Consider the following 16,693-nt stretch of genomic DNA (forward strand, 5'->3'; position numbering starts at 1 on the left):
CCAGATGGCCTACTCCTGCTCCTATTTCTTATGTTCTTCCTTATGTTCATACATCTCCTTTAAACCTTGCCCCTCTCACTTTAAACTTATGCCCCCAAATTGACTCTTCCACCCTGGGAAAAAGCTTCTGACTATCCACTCTGTCCATGCCCCTCATAATCTTGTAGACTTCTATCAGGTCACCCCTCAACCTCCGTCATTCCAGTGAGAACAAACCAAGTTTCTCCAACCTCTCCTCATAGCTAATGCCCTCCATGCCAGGCAACATCCTGGTAAATCTTTTCTGTACCCTCTCCAAAGCCTCCACATCCTCCTGGTAGCGTGGCGACCAGAATTGAACACTATATTCCAAGTGCGGCCTAACTAAGGTTCTATAAAGTTGCAGCATGACTTGCCAATTTTTAAACTCAATGCCCCAGCCGATAAAGGCAAGCATGCCGTATGCCTTCTTGACTATAAGGTAGAAAAATATGAACAAGGCTAATGGAATGTTGTGTGCTAGAGTATACAGAGATGAAAGTTTTGTTAGTGTGTACCGATTAGATCTTATCTCGGGTATTCCATTCCATTCTGGGAATCAGGCTTCAAGAAGGATATATTGGAGTGTATGTAGGGTAGATCACACAGTACATGTTAGTCATATAGACATTACATGAGTGGAATTTCCCCATCTGGCCCGCTACAGGAGTCACAGCAGATGGAACACAGACCATGCAAAGGTACATTGACCTTGGGAGGAATATTCCGGCATTGGGGTGAACACGGCCGGAAAATCCCGCCTCATGGATAGAGCCGTGAAGAAGGCCTATAGTGTGTTAGCATTTATTAACAGGGGGTTTGAGTTTAAGAGCCGTGGGGTTATGCTGCAACTGTACAGGACGCTGGTGAGACCACATTTGGAATATTGTGTGCAGTTCTGGTCACCTCACTATAAGAAGGATGTGGAAGCACTGGAAAGAGTGCAAAGGAGACTTACCAGGATGCTGCATGGTTTGGAGGGTAGGTCTTATGAGGAAAGGTTGAGGGAGCTAGGGCTTTTCTCTTTAGAGCAGAGGAGGTTGAGAGGCGACTTAATAGAGGTTTATAAGATGATGAGAGGCATAGATAGAGTGGACGTTCAGAGACTATTTCCTCGGGTGGATGTAGCTGTTACTAGGGGGCATAACTATAAGGTTCGTGGTGGAAGATATAGGAGGGATGTACGAGGTAGGTTCTTTACTCAGAGAGTGGTTGGGGTGTGGAATGGACTGCCTGCTGTGATAGTGGAGTGGGACACTTTAGGGACTTTCAAGCGGTTATTGGATAGACACATGGAGCACACTAGAATGATAGGGAGTGGGATAGCTTGATCTTGGTTTCAGAAAAGGTTAAGCACAACATCGTGGGCTGAAGGGCTGTTCTGTGCTGTACTGTTCTATGTTCTATATGTTATATAGGCAAGAAAGATGTATAACAGCAGATATGTTGCACCAAACAGATAACATGAGGAATTTTATGAAGATTACTCATGTAAGATTTTAGTTAATTATTAGGAAAGGCGATTACTTGATGCAGGTGAAACAAAATATTATTGTGTCCCCTTTAACACAGCAATTATGACAAATATGGACTTACTTTCAACTTTATTGATTTACTCCCAGAGTCAAATGCATTGAAAGCACCAGCAGACAGGATGTGCAGCCCTATCTGGCAATCATAATTCATGCAAGTTCTGGGAACCAGCGATGGCTCAGAAGGCGCTTCAATCAGGATAACGATTCCCTTGCAGTGCTGGAATTTTATTAAAAAATGCATTTGACCCACTTTGTAACACTGAAAAATAGTCATTACAGATCAGTGGCATTTGGAAACAACTGATTTATGCAAACGCTATTTCCACAACTATTTGCGGTCTGCTTTTATTAATTAAACGCATCCTAAAATATTTAACACCCTCTCTTCAACCCAAAGCACAGACGGAATTCTAAATAGAGAGAGGAGAGAAAGTGTTTGGAAATGGGAGGAATAGCAGCTGAAAGAGGGATGGTATTGAGCTGCTGTTAGGGATTTAGCTGCTGGGTGGGACTCTGGCCAACAAAATAATCTGAAGAATATTTGCTGGTGTTTTTTTTTCTGGAATTCCTGAGAAGAATAATCATTTTGCCAAAGGTTTCCAGGCAGCATCTTTTTAATATTCTAAATTTGTAGCAATGTGCTTATTTTTTAAATAATATTTGTTCAAGGGCATTGCTGGATAGGTCAGCATTTATTGCTCGTCCCCGATTGCCTTTGGTGAATTAGTAATTACTTTGACCCATAGTTTTATTTTAAACCAACAACAGAATTCTAAAAATGTTGCTCAATAAATTTACATTATGTCTTTGACCAGGTGCAAATAAAGACAAAAATCATAAAAACCTATTTGAAAAATGTTTTGGCCACTTTTCTGAGTCAAAAAACAGAGCTGATTTGATTTAATTTATTATTGTCATATGTAATGGGACACAGTGAAAAGTATTGTTTCTTGCGCACTATACAGTCAAAACATACTGTTCATAGAGTACATAGGGGAGAAGGAAAGGAGAGGGTGCAGAGTGCAGTGTCACAGTCATAGCTAGGGTGTAGAGAATGATCAACTTAGTAAAAGATAGGTCCATTCAAAAGTCTGATGGCAGCCGGGAAGAAGTTGCTCTTGAGTCAGTTGGTACGTGATCTCAGACTTTTGTATCTTTTTCTCAACAGAAAACGGTTGAAGGGAGTATGTCCGGGATGCGTAGGGTCCTTGATTATGCTGGCTGTTTTTCCGAGGCAGCAGGAAGTATAGACTGAGACAATAGATGGGAGGCTGGTTTGCGTGATGGACTGGGACACATTCACAGTTTGTAGTTTCTTGCATATACACTGTAGTATCTTCACAGATGGGCGACCACCAAGTAAGTTAATGAACAAACGGTTTATAGAAGAAAATAATTATTTACACAGGGGGGATGTAAAGCTACTGTACCCCACGACTCCAGACTCCCAACAGAGGGGAAAAACCCACGCTCAGGCCCAGAATTCACGTGCTCCACCCAATTGGCCAAATTGGTCACATGACTCTGAGCACCCGCCCCCTTAAAGGGGCACACTACCACATGTGCAAGTTAGGAGAATAAAACCCTTCATGTATTTAAAGTTTGACCGTCTTGTATTTTTCCCTCTACAGAATGCTGAGAAAGATAAAAAAATAGAAAACATTCCAAAAGTAGTTGAAGAACTAGACGTTGGGGAAACTGATGATGACAAAACTTCAGAAAGGACAACGCCTGGCAAAACTCCTAAATCTCCCTTAAAAGGATCCAAAAAACCAAAGACCATGCCATGCAAGGTGACCCTTCTGGATGGCACAGAATTTGAGTGTGAAGTGGAGGTAAGGAGCGATGTACAATTTAAAGAATATTAATTTCGAATGGGCTAACATTTAATTGAAATGTTAAACAAAGGAATGTGGTACAAGTGTGCTAAGTATTTGCATGATAAGATCACACAGCATAAATTCCAATCTCAATGATCAAAAATACAACAGATCACAACAAGAACACAGTGCATTACAAATTGTCATTTTTGTTGCTTGTTTAGTTTTTGTGTCTTTTGATTCTTTGGCTTTGTGTTTAATTTAAAATAAAATGTTGGCCAAAAATTGGTTCTTAATGACTTGCCTGCACAAATAGGATGCAGTGGATTATCTTGGCAGTGCTCGAGGAAGGCTCCAGGCCTATTGAAATTGAAATTGAACCTGGACCTTTATTGACATAGGACATATGCTGGGAAGTTTTCTCATTATGTGTTTTTCAATTTCCAGCTGCTTGCACTAGCCCTTGTGTAGGTCCTGGGAATATGGAGTGGGTGGAAGAGGAGCTGGGACTGTGGGGGGAACGGTTGTCTGAAAGGGGACTGATTTGAAGTGATTGTGCCGAAGGGAGAAAAGTGCTCAGTAGTGGGACGGACTGAGCACAGATAGACAATGATCTTCAGCACTGCAGTTAAGCCGCAAGGAACATGCCTTCGCTCCGCTGTTCCCATCCTAATATCCTGAAGTTGTCGTCACCTACAGGACTTTTTCAATGGATTGGGATGTGCAGTGTGGAGAATTCTCAATGGGCCAATTTCAGCATTCGACACGACCAGTACCTGGCATGAGCTGCAATCACTGTTGGCCTGAATAAGAATGATGGATACTGTGCACCAGTGAAATAGCTATGCTTCTTGTAAAACTGAATCACTGACAGGAACTCAACCTGTCTGTGTATACCTCACGATATGATGGTGATAACTTCTGTTCATTTTAGAATCTTTTAGAGACGCAAACTCCTGAAAAAGACATGATCGTAAAAGTGTTTTCTGAGTTCCAGAGCAGAATTGATTAATGCAAATGCAATATTACGTCAGTTAGGCTGCAAACTTAACAAGAGTGAACAATGGTTCCTTTGGCCTCCTCCCAAACAAAACAAGATTGAGAAGTACTTTTTCAGTAAAGCCAGTGACCCTTCAACATGCAATGGAACTAAATTAGATCCAGTGCTTTTGATGTGTGGCCTGTGGCATGAGATTTGACTTGGGTATTGCTTTCCTGTACTTGTAACAGATCTTGTCAGCTGAAACCGTGCCACAACAAAGGCAGTTAATTCAGTTAGGATTTTCTTTTCATACTCCAACCACTCTGGTACAATAGACGAGAGGATAAAGAAGGGAAATGCCATAGTGGCCTGTAACTTCTGAGCTCCAGGACAGCAAAAATGGGGGTTACCCAATTAGCTCTATTCTCTCTCTCCACAGATGCTGTCAGATCTGCTGAGTTTCTCTGGAATTTTCTGTTTAGTTTCAGAGCTAACCCCATCGGTTTTAGATAATTACACCCATTGTCTCAACCTTAAGACAGTGGCTTCTCTTTAGCGATATCTCTTATATTGAGTTAGTCCAAGTGTCGAACAATAATTGGTTAATTTAACTGTCGATTATAATTGGCTCCTGACACCTTTTAGCATCTCCTGATGCTTTAATACAAAGGCTTACTGAAAGATCAGACAGTTTAGACAAGGCCTTATTCGTTACCCAACCTAATGTAGCTTGTAAGGCCATAAAGGTTTCCAGAGACCCATGCCTGATTTTCGAGATTGGCTCGGAAGACACCATTTTGCAATTCTTATGATTTATGGTCAGTGTATCTCAAATCCAATGTTAATTATGTGTAATTATAAAACATAAAGCATTACAAGCTTTGTGTTACAGGTTATATCACCAGACTTACTAATATGTCTATTGATTAATTACTTTAATTGTCTCATAATTAAGGCTCTTTATTTGACTAATCTGGCTAGTTTCCAATAAGCAGTAAATGGTTTGGTTTTTAAAATATCATCTAAATGAGTTCAAAATGGCTTCTGACTATTTTGGTTCACTATGCCAAGTAACATATTGATTCAGGCTACAAAATGATCGTCACACTAAAACTATTGATTTTGAAACTACCAACAGTATGTAATGTAATTTTTGAGTCATTTCCAGAAATTAAATGTCTGTCTCCTTTAAATAGCTAAGTGCTGTTCCAACTTACTGACCAACTCTAAAGCATGACTTCACAATCAGTCTATCAGATTTGAAGCTGTTTGTCTTTTTCACCGGGCGTTGAATGGACTCTGACAGGGTGACTGTGCAATATATTAAATGCTCCAGTGAAATGGTATTTGAGTCAGCATGGTATTTAGGGTGGCGCAGTGGTTAGCACTGCTGCCTCACAGCACCGAGGATTCAATTCCAGCCTCGGATCACTGTCTGTGTGGAGTCTGGAGTTTCCTCCCACAATCCAAAGAAGTGCGGGTTAGGTTGATTACCCATGCTGAATTGCCTCTTAGTGTCAGGGTAAATACAGGGATACAGGGCGGCACAGTGGTTAGCACTGCTCCCTCACAGCGCCTGTGACCCAGGTTCGATTCCCGGCTTGGGTCACTGTCTGTGTGGAGTATGCACGTTCTCCCTGTGTCAGCGTGGATTTCCTCTGGGTGCTCCGGTTTCCTCCCACAGTCCAAAGATGTACAGGTTAGGTTGATTGGCCATGCTAAATTCTCCCTCAGTGTACCCGAACAGGTGCCAGTGGGGTGACTAGGGGATTTTCACAGTAACTTCATTGCAGTGTGAATGTAAGCCTACTTGTGACTAATAAATAAACTTTACTTAACTTTAGAGCCTGGGGGGGGATTGTTATTAGCGCAGGCTGAATGGCCTCCTTCTGCACTATAGGGATCCTATGATTCATTCTTGTTATAAGATTGCTGTCTCTACCACATAATGGGTCGATAGTGAAAGAGAAATTCATTGCGGCTCATTCTCAGAAAGTTCCTCATTGGGAGAGATCGGGGAGCAATTGCACCTGTCTATCTCTCATGGCCCGGAATGTCTTATAACACTAGAAATAGTTCTTGCAGAGGAGAACTAAAGTCTCTTGCTGCAAGAGAAATGAGGAGCACATTGGATTTGACCTTTTGTCAGGATCCCATCACTTTCCTTGTCGTACTGCTTTATCAATTTTAAATATATTTTCTGAGGTCGGAACACTTTCTGCTAACCCTGACGGATTTACAAGGTCAAATTGACAGAGCTTCAACCAATATATCTGGAGTGCATCTGAAAACTGTAGATCATGTCAACTGTTTTATTTTGTAGCATTTGTACTTGAGAGCAGTTAATTCTTGATGCAGCTGTGGTACAATCAGTTTTGAATTGATTTGATTCTTAAAGTTTCAAAAGTGGAATCAAATTGACTTTTATTGCATTATCATTAACCTTTTAGTACATCTGTGTGGATATTTTCGGAACCATTTTCTCGCACTAGTTCGATGTCTGAAGGAATCACTTTCCCTTTACTAGTGTAGTTGTGTGCAGGGAAGTATTGATTTCCATTTACAATGTGTAATATAGAAAGACCCAGGCAGAAAATGATTTGAAGAGTGTGGCCCTTGCCCTTGCCAGTCAAAGCTGCTGGTATGTGACCTGGTGACGCAGTGGGTTGGACCTGCAACCTTTCCTCTGTGAAACCTGCGTCAAACCTGGTCTCACGCAGATGGAATGGAAGTTTCTTCAGTCTACTGACTGTGAGAATCCAACGCAAAGTGTGTGTCGGGTCAGTCTTCATGGGCTTACTGCATCAACTTCTCCAGTTTGGCACTAATTGACAATGTCAGAAATCTTTAAAAATAAATTGCTGTGCAGTTGGAAAACATGGCATTTGAGTAAATTAGAAAGTGCTCTTCTGAGCTTGAGGTTGTTGCGCGCTGTTACTGTGGAGTAGACGGAGCTGTGCTACACATAAGCGCTTGAGGCTAAAACTGGCTGTTAAGAATTGAACATGTCCCATTTTCCATCATGAATGTTTCTAACTTTACAAGCATTGGAAAAAAACAAACCATACATAATAAGGGAACTGGAACTGCAAGGAAGGGCGACTTAATCAAGATGTACAAGATTATGAGGAACATGGACAGAGTGGATAAGGAGCAGCTGTTCCCCTTAGTTGAAGGGTCAGTCACGAGGGGTCATAGGTTCAAGGTCAGGGGCAGGAGGCTTAGGGGGATGTGAGGAAAAGCTTTTTTACCCAGAGGGTGGTGACGGTCTGGAATGTACTGCCTGGGAGGCTGGTAGAGGCGGGTTGCCACACATCCTTTAAAAAGTATCTGGATGAGCACTTGGCTCGTCTTAACATTCAGGGCTATGGGCCAAGTGCTGGCAGATGGGATTAGGTGGGAGTTCAGGTATTTCTAATGTGTTGGTGCAGACTCGATGAGCCTCTTCTGTGCTGTATGATTCTATGATTCGATGAGTGTTTCTAAAGTGAAAGAAAAATGGAGAATTGACCTCCAATTTTGTTTTAAGAGAAAGACTGGCTGTTCGCAACATTCGCAGAAATAATGCTGTTTTCCATTGGGAATAAAGCGGATTGGATTTTAATGCACTTTCTGAAGAAACTAAAGTAGGTTCTAGGTGAAAAGATTCCAGTTAATCTGACAAGTGCTTCTGACACCAGGATGGTAGAGGAATTGTATTTTCTGTTCTTCCCCGAGCTCTGCTGTTGGAGATCCGATGACAAGGATAGGCTTTAGATGGAAAATTGATGCAAAATAAGAAAGGATAAGATTCTGTGGAAATATAGTTGAGCACTAAGTGAATGAATTATCTCCTGATAGTGAATTTCTACGCCATTTGCAATATTGTAACATAAAAGCATTCACATCAAATCAAATAGCTAACTCTCACTTCACCCTGAAGCAAAAAAAATAAATTCTGCCAGCACTGATTAGATTTTGAGTCAACTACAAATAAGCACAGACCTAATGTGACTCTCGAGTCTACTGCTGTTTACTGCAGAGAGTTTTGCTGATGTGAATCCAATAATGGCACAGCATTGGCATACTTCCTGTGGTAAACACAGTAAGAAGTTTAACAACACCAGGTTAAAGTCCAACAGGTTTATTTGGTAGCAAAAGCCACACAAGCTTTCGGAGCTGCAAGCCCCTTCTTCAGGTGAGTGGGGCCCCCACTCACCTGAAGAAGGGGCTTGGAGCTCCAAAAGCTTGTGTGGCTTTTGCTACCAAATAAACCTGTTGGACTTTAACCTGGTGTTGTTAAACTTCTTACTGTGTTTACCCCAGTCCAACGTCGGCACCTCCACATCATACTTCCTGTGGGCATGCCTTTTGTGGTTGTAATCAGGAGGCACTTCTGCCCTCCGCACATTTTCTCCCTTGGCATCTCCTCCTAGCCTCTTCCTTTTCTGCCTGAACCAAACATCCTCAAGACTGTCCTCTTCAATTATTCCCTTACTTTGCCCCCGCCGCTTCTCTGCCTGTCCTACAAAGCTATGCACACGGAATGAAGACCGTTGTAAAGCAAGTTATTATTGATTGGATATCAACTACTCTGCTCATTCACTTGAACTTGCTCCCAGAGGTAAAATGTTCTTTGTGTTAATGAGGCTAGTATAAAGGCAAAATACTGCGGATGCTGGAATCTGAAACAAAAACAGAAAATGCTGGAAAATTCCAGCAGGTCTGACAGCGTCTGTGGAGAGAGAATAGAGCCAATGTTTTTGAGTCAGGATGACCCTGGTTGGCTCTATTCTCTGTTCACGGATGCTGTCAGACCTGCTGAGATTTTCCAGCACCTTCTGTAAATGGTGCTGAAACAGTTTGGTAGTACGGAATGTATATGCAATCTCATCTGCTGTCTCTCGCTAACTGCAGCACCTTGCCTGCTGTAGAGGGAGTTGGGACTGACAAATTAACATTACTTTTGAATATTAAATGCTTGCATTAATTTTCCCAGCAGTTCATGAATGTCAACATACTCTGCTGCCACTGTACTCAGCTCCAATAGACCCTTGTTTAGACAGGTAAATTGCATCACCACAGAAATAAAAAAACTGTAACTAAGACTCAGTTGTTCCAAGATGGATTTTTGTGTAGCAAGGGGCAGGGAGAGAAGGCGCAGAGTACTTGAAATACTGGTCCAATATGTGGTTCAGAATACTGAAGGGTCTGGATAGTGTGGACATGGAGAAGATGTTTCCGTCAGTAAGAGAGACTAGGATCCGAGGGCACAGACTCAGAGTGATGGGACAACCCTTTAGAACCCCGATGAGGAGGAACTTCTTCAGCTAGAGGGTGGTGAATCTGTGGAATTCGTTGCCACAGAATGATGTGTGGGCCAGGTCATTGAGTCATAGAATCCTACAGTGAAAAGGAGGCCATTCAGCCCATCGAGTCTGCACCGACCACAATCCCACCCAGGCCCTATCCCCATAACCCCATGCATTTAGCCTAGCTAGTCGCCCTGACACTAAGGAGTAGTTTAGCATGGCCAAGCCACCTAACCCGCACATCTTTGGACTGTGGGAGGAAACCTGAGCACCCGGAGAAAACACACGCAGACAAGGAGCGAAGTGCAAACCCCACACAGACAATGACCCAAGCCGGGAATGGAACCCGGGTCCCTGGCGCTGTGAGGCAGCAGTGCTAACCACTGTGCCACCATGCCACTCCTTGAGTGTATTTAAGACAGGAATAGATAGGTTCTTGATTGGTACGGGGATAAAAGGTTATGGGGCTGAGAAACACATCCGCTGTGATTGAGTGGCAAAGCAGACTTGATGGGCTGAATGGCCTAATTCTGCTCCTGAATCTATTGGTTGTGCATGTCAATTCTTCAGTATCCCAACCAAATTGGTGATATTGAAATTCGGGTTTAACTGTTCAGCTAGTGGAGCATATTTCTGTATATTTTTAAACAAACAAGAAGTTCCGCTGAGAGTCTCCACTGGCACTCGTGTTTCAGCTGATGCATATTTGGATAAAATCTTGCCTGTGGAGTTTCCACGTGATCCTTTTAACAGCAGAACTGAATCCACCATGGATTTCTTCCAGAGCAAAGAAAAAGGCAGCTGAATAGTTCCTATTAAATCGAAGGTGTTGGTGTAGATTTTCCACCGGCCACCCAAGCATGAAGCAATATTCCAGATCGGCTGTCCATATGCTTAATTTTCATTCCCTTTGGTTTCCATAGAAATGAAAGTTAGGAGCTGCTATAATGGCCCGTTGATTAGCGATGTCAGTTTTAGATCTGGGTGCTAAGTTCAAAATCTGGCCCCATTGTCTGTCTTTCTGTTTGAAACAGGTTCTGCTGGGGAAACACTGAAGCTGCACTGCCAGTGTGTTTTATTTTCATTCCCAACTAGGAGGAAGAGGCTTACGCGGAGAATGGCCTCTCCGTGGCTGCCAGTACTTCTCTGCCTGCATTACTAATGAGTTAAAAGGGTGGGTGGAATTAGTGGTCGGTGCTGCCGGTTTTCCACTGCCTGTTCTTGCTCAGGCGGTGTGCCTTTCAGGGTGCCCTTTTGTGGGTATGTCGTCTTGAGTAGGAGGGAGGGCTCAGCATCACCACCCTCTGTGTCAGGGAACTGACACGATGCTCATAACAACAGCTGGGGCTCTGGAACAATCCTCAGTGGAAAGAGAGAGGATTTTTCTCGATTTAGCATGAAAAACTTCTTATCCTAATTTAAATGCTCTCCGAGGAAGCATAAGAGCAACTGTTCCTGAAGCACTGTCGATCTATTTTAACATAGCTGACTGACGTTCAGTGAGTTTGGTCTTTATCTCCTAAGTTCGCAGGTAGGGGCAGGGTTGACTCCTTGACCTTTTCCCCATTAAATGATTCGTGAATCAGTCTATCAACCAACCATCCAATCCAGTTAGCATCTTCCTAAGTCAATGGTCCCCAAAGTTGGCTGGGCATGTCATCCTTCTTCAGATTTACCAACGTTTTGCATCCCCTTGGAGGTAGTTTTCAAACTACGTCTTCGCTGATCATATTTGCACATTACAGGTGACCATAGTTATTTTACGTAGCATTGTGTTGGATGAGTTTGACCCTGGAAGAACCCCCTCCTCCATTCATAGAATCATCGAATCCCAACAGTGCAGAGGAGGCCATTTTGGCCCCTCAAGCCTGCAGCGACAACAATCCCATCCAGGACCTATTCCCATAACCCCACCTATTTACCCTGCTAATCCCCCTGACATTAAGGGGCAATTTAGCATGGCCAATCCACCGAACCACATCTTTGGACTGTGGGAGCAAGCCGGAGCACCTGGAGGAAACTTGCGCAGACATGGGGAGAACATGCAAACTCCACACAGACAGTCACCCAAGGCTGGAATTGAACCCGGGTCCCTGGCTCTGTGAGGTAGCCATACTAATGACTGTGCCACCATGCAGCCGCCATTTATTCTGAACAGATCGCTTCTTGGTTCATACTCCAGAATACCAGTGGATGACCGACTATCAATGTGAAACAAGTTAACAAATTACTTATTTCCCTTGGTTAACTGTGTCACTGACGCTTCAATCCCCTCTTTGTCTCACTGAGTGTTAGAAGGATTTAAAACCTGTGTGAATTCACTCAGTTTGAAAAAAAGATTCTGACACTTGACAGCTTCCCATGTTGTGCTTGTTTGTTGCATGGAAACTGGTGGAACTGTTCCCCTGTAACCAAGGCTTCAGTCACTTGCTTGATGAATTACTAGACTGAAGGCTAACAGCAGCAACTGACATGTAAGCATCTAATTATATGGTAACCTTCACAGCTATTAGCAGGGCAATCCCTGTAGTAAGTTTTACTTGCAGGTTGGTCTTGAGGTGATGATACAGCGATGGCACTCTCCATCAGGAATTGTGGAGGATGATGGCATGACACTTCCTGCATTGACATTGAAGAAGGCGTAGGTCTGGAGACTTGGCTCCTGGGATAAGGGCGAATTGAGTGCCAAACACCTGAGGTGCGCTTGCATTGCCGTCGCTCCTTCTGCGTGAAGCCCTGTTTCTCCTCCAAGTTTAACTATGTCAGGGGAATGCCCAATGCCTTTCCCACACTGAACACACTGATGGTTGCTTAATGAAGCCACTGCAGATACAGCTGTGTGTGAAAGGAAAACAAAAGTGTGCAGCAAAAGTGTCGATCACGCATTTAAGACTCAAATGTTTAAAAGTCAGAATGGTAAAGCGCAGCAGTTGGTGCTGAAGGAGTGCATAATTGCTTTCAGCTAGGGATCAATTTATGTATGATTGACTGACTAAAATCAACAACTATAATGAGGCTCAGGCAATTTCTGGATAAGGCCTCCAAATAGTGGAAAAATCTATGTTTACTGTAGAAAAGGTGTTGATGGCGGCCATGGTGTGGAGATGCCGGGATTGGACTGGGGTGGACAAGATGAAAGGTCACATGACACCAGGTTATAGTCCAATAGGTTTACTTGAAATCACGAGCTTTCGGAGCGCTGCTCCTTTGTCAGGTGAAGTGATGTCGCATTAAGTTGATCTTTCTCTACACCCTAGCTATGGCTGCAACACTACATTCTGCACTCTCTCGTTTCCTTCTCTATGAATGGTATGCTTTGTCTGTATAGCGTGCATGAAACAATACTTTTCACTGTAAACTAATATATGTGACAATAATAAATCAAATCAAAGAAGGAGCAGCGCTCCAAAAGCTTGTCATTTCAAATAAACCTGTTGGACTTGGAAAACCTGTTGGATCTTAGAATCTTAGAATCCCTACAGCACAGAAAGAGGCCATTCGGCCCATCGAGTCTGCACCGACCACAATCCCCACCCAGGCCCTACCCCCATATCCCTACATCCCTACATATTTACCCACTAATCCCTCTAACCTACGCATCCGAGGACTCTAAGGGCAATTTTTAGCTTGGCCAATCAACCTAACCCGCACATCTTTGGACTGTGGGAGGAAACCGGAGCACCCGGAGGAAACCCACGCAGACACGAGGAGCATGTGCAAACTCCACACCGACAGTGACCCAAGCCGGGAATCGAACCCAGGTCCCTGGAGCTGTGAAGCAGCAATGCTAACCACTGTGCTACCGTGCCGCCCCTAATCGTGTGACACCTCATACTGTAGAAAAGATGCTAGATTCTTCGAAAAGCGGTTGTGTAGATCGACTAGGGCCACAGAGGTTGAAAGATCGGGACCACAAGGGTCCAAAGAGCAATAACATTTAAAATGTCTACAGACCAGTACTGTAGCTCAGAGAACCATGGCCAGATTTTGGGGGATGGGCCACGTGCAATCATTACAGCCCCGTTGGCAGGTGCATGAGGAGGTGGACTACTTAATGGTGTCTAAAGTGGCAGTTAACTGTCCACTGCAAATGAAGTATCCTCCCACTAACCATGTGAAGCCAGGACTAGAGGGCACTGCTGTGTCAGAGCAAACACGGTAATCACAATCTCCAGTGTTTTGGGGATGCGTGTTATTGCCAAAAGTGTAAAGGAAGATGTTAAAAGAATTTTGAGGATATTGGAATATGGAATGCATCAGAATAAATGGCTTTTTGAAACTCAGCCAATTGCATCTTTTAACTGGAAAATAAATGAATAGGAGGCAAAAACTGTCAGGTTCAGAAAATGAACAAGGTAGTAGGAGTTGAGCAAATTGTTCCAGTGTAGAACCTGCAACAACAGGGTCATGGTGGGTTGATATTTGATTATTATGCTAATACCTTGCGAGGTGAGTGGTAATGTAAGCATTTTTAAAGCTGACTTTTGCAGAGATTACATTTTGTGAATTAGAATACGGCTTGGTTAATTAGTGAGATACACCACTTAACAAACGGATATCGAGACATTGTTGGGATTATGAACTGAAGTAGGTTTGCAATATCTCATCAACTAGTGGAAAAATGGGGAACCTATTTCTTGAGATTGTTGATTTATTTACACATTCCATTTACCGCAGACTAGAAAACGCAGAACAAAATGACTGTTTTATTAGCTGGTGTGTGGGCAACTGAAGTAGTTGACTTACAAAGGCTCATGTTTTAAAATGGAAAATCTACCACGGATACACAGAAATAGAGTGAAATAAATCAGATGAATAGAACACTGGATGTTCGAGGGTTGAGTATGTCAGTTAGAATCTGCTTAATGACTTCCATTGTGTGTCTTCGTCATTAACCCGAGGATAGAAAATAAAGTCCAATTGGGAAAATGTTGCTTGTGCAGGTAACAATGTCTTTGCATTACCTCCTAAAATGCTGGATTGTAATGTGTAGCAGTTAGAAATAATGATCGTTTTCACAGGAATAGTGTGAGGTTCGCACTAGGTCAGGATATTGCATTTTTACCTCAGGGACTTGAACTTGAATCAAAGCAAGGCTTGATAGGATATGTTTTTTTTCTCTCCCTGTCGACTCTGAGGTGACTTGCCCTCTTTTTTTCCTTAGCCAGAAGGCTGAGGATTACATTTTTACTCCATCCCCAAAAAAAGTTCAAATTGAATCCAATTCATGGTCCCCACCAGAGAGACAAACAATATCCAAGCTGACAAGATGAGGCATTGCACCCCCATCTTGGGCTTGATTATAGTTCTTGATCTTAGCCAAAAAGCCGAGATGGCTTTGAAGAATTGCATCAGATATTTCGAAGCCGGAATCTGTAGGTCTTTCCCTTGTAAAATAAATTGGGTGAGATTTTTGAGTTAAAAAGCTGCTCACTTTTAACAGCTCTCCAAATTTTTCTGTCTCACCCGTGATTATGCCCACCAGTGTCGGGGCCAGAGCCCACAGCTCCGTCTCTGCCTCTATTCCCCAGCTACTGATTCATCCCACTCCCAGGCCATTATTTGCAACCTCGAAGTGTCATCTTGCCCCCTGCCCCCTTTTGACTCCATATTCTCTCTGTTATAAAAGACACCTACTTAAACCTCATTTTTCTTTCAAAGATAAACTCCATCTCCACCCATGTCCATCCACTGCTGAAATCCTCAACCATGCAGTTGTGATCTCCAGACTTAGTCACTTTGATGTTCTCTTGGCTAGCCTCCCATCTTCTGTGCTGCATAAACAGGAGCTCATCAAAACCTCTGCAATCCACATCCAAAAACAAATTGTTCTGTTCGATAGCCTACATTGTTAAGCAACCCGTCAATTTAAAAAAAAAATTCATTCATGGGACTTGAGCATCATTGGCTGGCCAGCATATATTGTTGATGATGTGGAGATGCCGGCGTTGGACTGGGGTAAACACAGTAAGAAGTTTAACAACACCAGGTTAAAGTCCAACAGGTTTATTTGGTAGCAAAAGCCACACAAGCTTTCGGAGCTGCAAGCCCCTTCTTCAGGTCACCTGAAGAAGGGGCTTGCAGCTCCGAAAGCTTGTGTGGCTTTTGCTACCAAATAAACCTGTTGGACTTTAACCTGGTGTTGTTAAACTTCTTACAGCATATATTGCCCATCCCGAGGGCAGTTGAGAGTCAACTACACTGCTGTGGCTCTGGAGTCACATGTAGGCCAGACCAGGTAAGGTCGGCAGATTTCCTTCCTTAAAGGAACCAGATGGGTTCTTATGACAATCGACAATGGTTTCATGGTCATCAGTAGATTCTTAATTCCAGGTATTTTTGACTGAATTCAAATTCCACCATCTGCCATGGCAGGATTTGAACCCAGTTCCCCAGAACATTAGCCGAGTTTCTGGATTAACAGTCTAGCGATAATACCACTGAGCCATCACCTCAAATTCTCATCCTTTTGTTCAAATCCCATCATGGCCTTGCTCCTCCTCATTTCTGTAATGTCTTCCAGCTACACGCACCTTCAGCTTTGGCCGCCTGTGCACCCCCCAATTCTTTTACTCCACTGTGCCTTCAGCTGTCAAGGCCCTAAACTTTGGAATTCCCTCCCAAGCCCCTCCCACTGCTCTCTTTGAAGGCACTCCTTAAGACCTACCTCTTTAACCAATTTGAGCTGTTCCCCTTGCCTCCCATTTCTATCACGTTGCTGGTATCAGTAACTGACAGGAACCAGTTCCCCAATGTCACCAGCGCTGCTATTTAAACAAAAATATTTTAAAAATCAACACAACTAGACAATATCAACAAAAGGACGTCAGTGATAAGGAATACTATTTGATTTGTAAACCACATATTGGTGATACTGTCTCTTTAAGGAGAAATTAGATGAATACCATCTGGCTGTTACAGTCCCAGACCTAATTTACCTTAGCAGTTGATTGCGATTCAGTTAAATGTTTTTACTCTGCATCTGCTGAATCTTGGAGGCTGAAAATTTCCACCAGTTTAATGAGCAGCAGTACATAAAATGGTGAT

At 43.1% G+C, this 16,693-nt stretch overlaps 1 protein-coding gene across 14 annotated transcripts in view; it reads left to right on the forward strand.

Annotated features, from left to right (window-relative positions):
• The window catches only part of LOC144508578 (band 4.1-like protein 1), a 290,684-nt gene that overhangs the window by 152,289 nt on the left and 121,702 nt on the right, over window positions 1-16,693 (forward strand). For all 14 annotated transcript variants that reach the window (XM_078236670.1, XM_078236672.1, XM_078236665.1 and 11 more), the window contains exon 3: window positions 3,185-3,388. In XM_078236670.1, coding sequence (XP_078092796.1) covers window positions 3,185-3,388 — 204 coding nt within the window. The remainder of the gene's footprint in view (window positions 1-3,184; window positions 3,389-16,693) is intronic.

This window comes from Mustelus asterias, chromosome 20 (genome assembly GCF_964213995.1).
Source record: "Mustelus asterias chromosome 20, sMusAst1.hap1.1, whole genome shotgun sequence".
Classification (NCBI taxonomy): domain Eukaryota; kingdom Metazoa; phylum Chordata; class Chondrichthyes; order Carcharhiniformes; family Triakidae; genus Mustelus; species Mustelus asterias.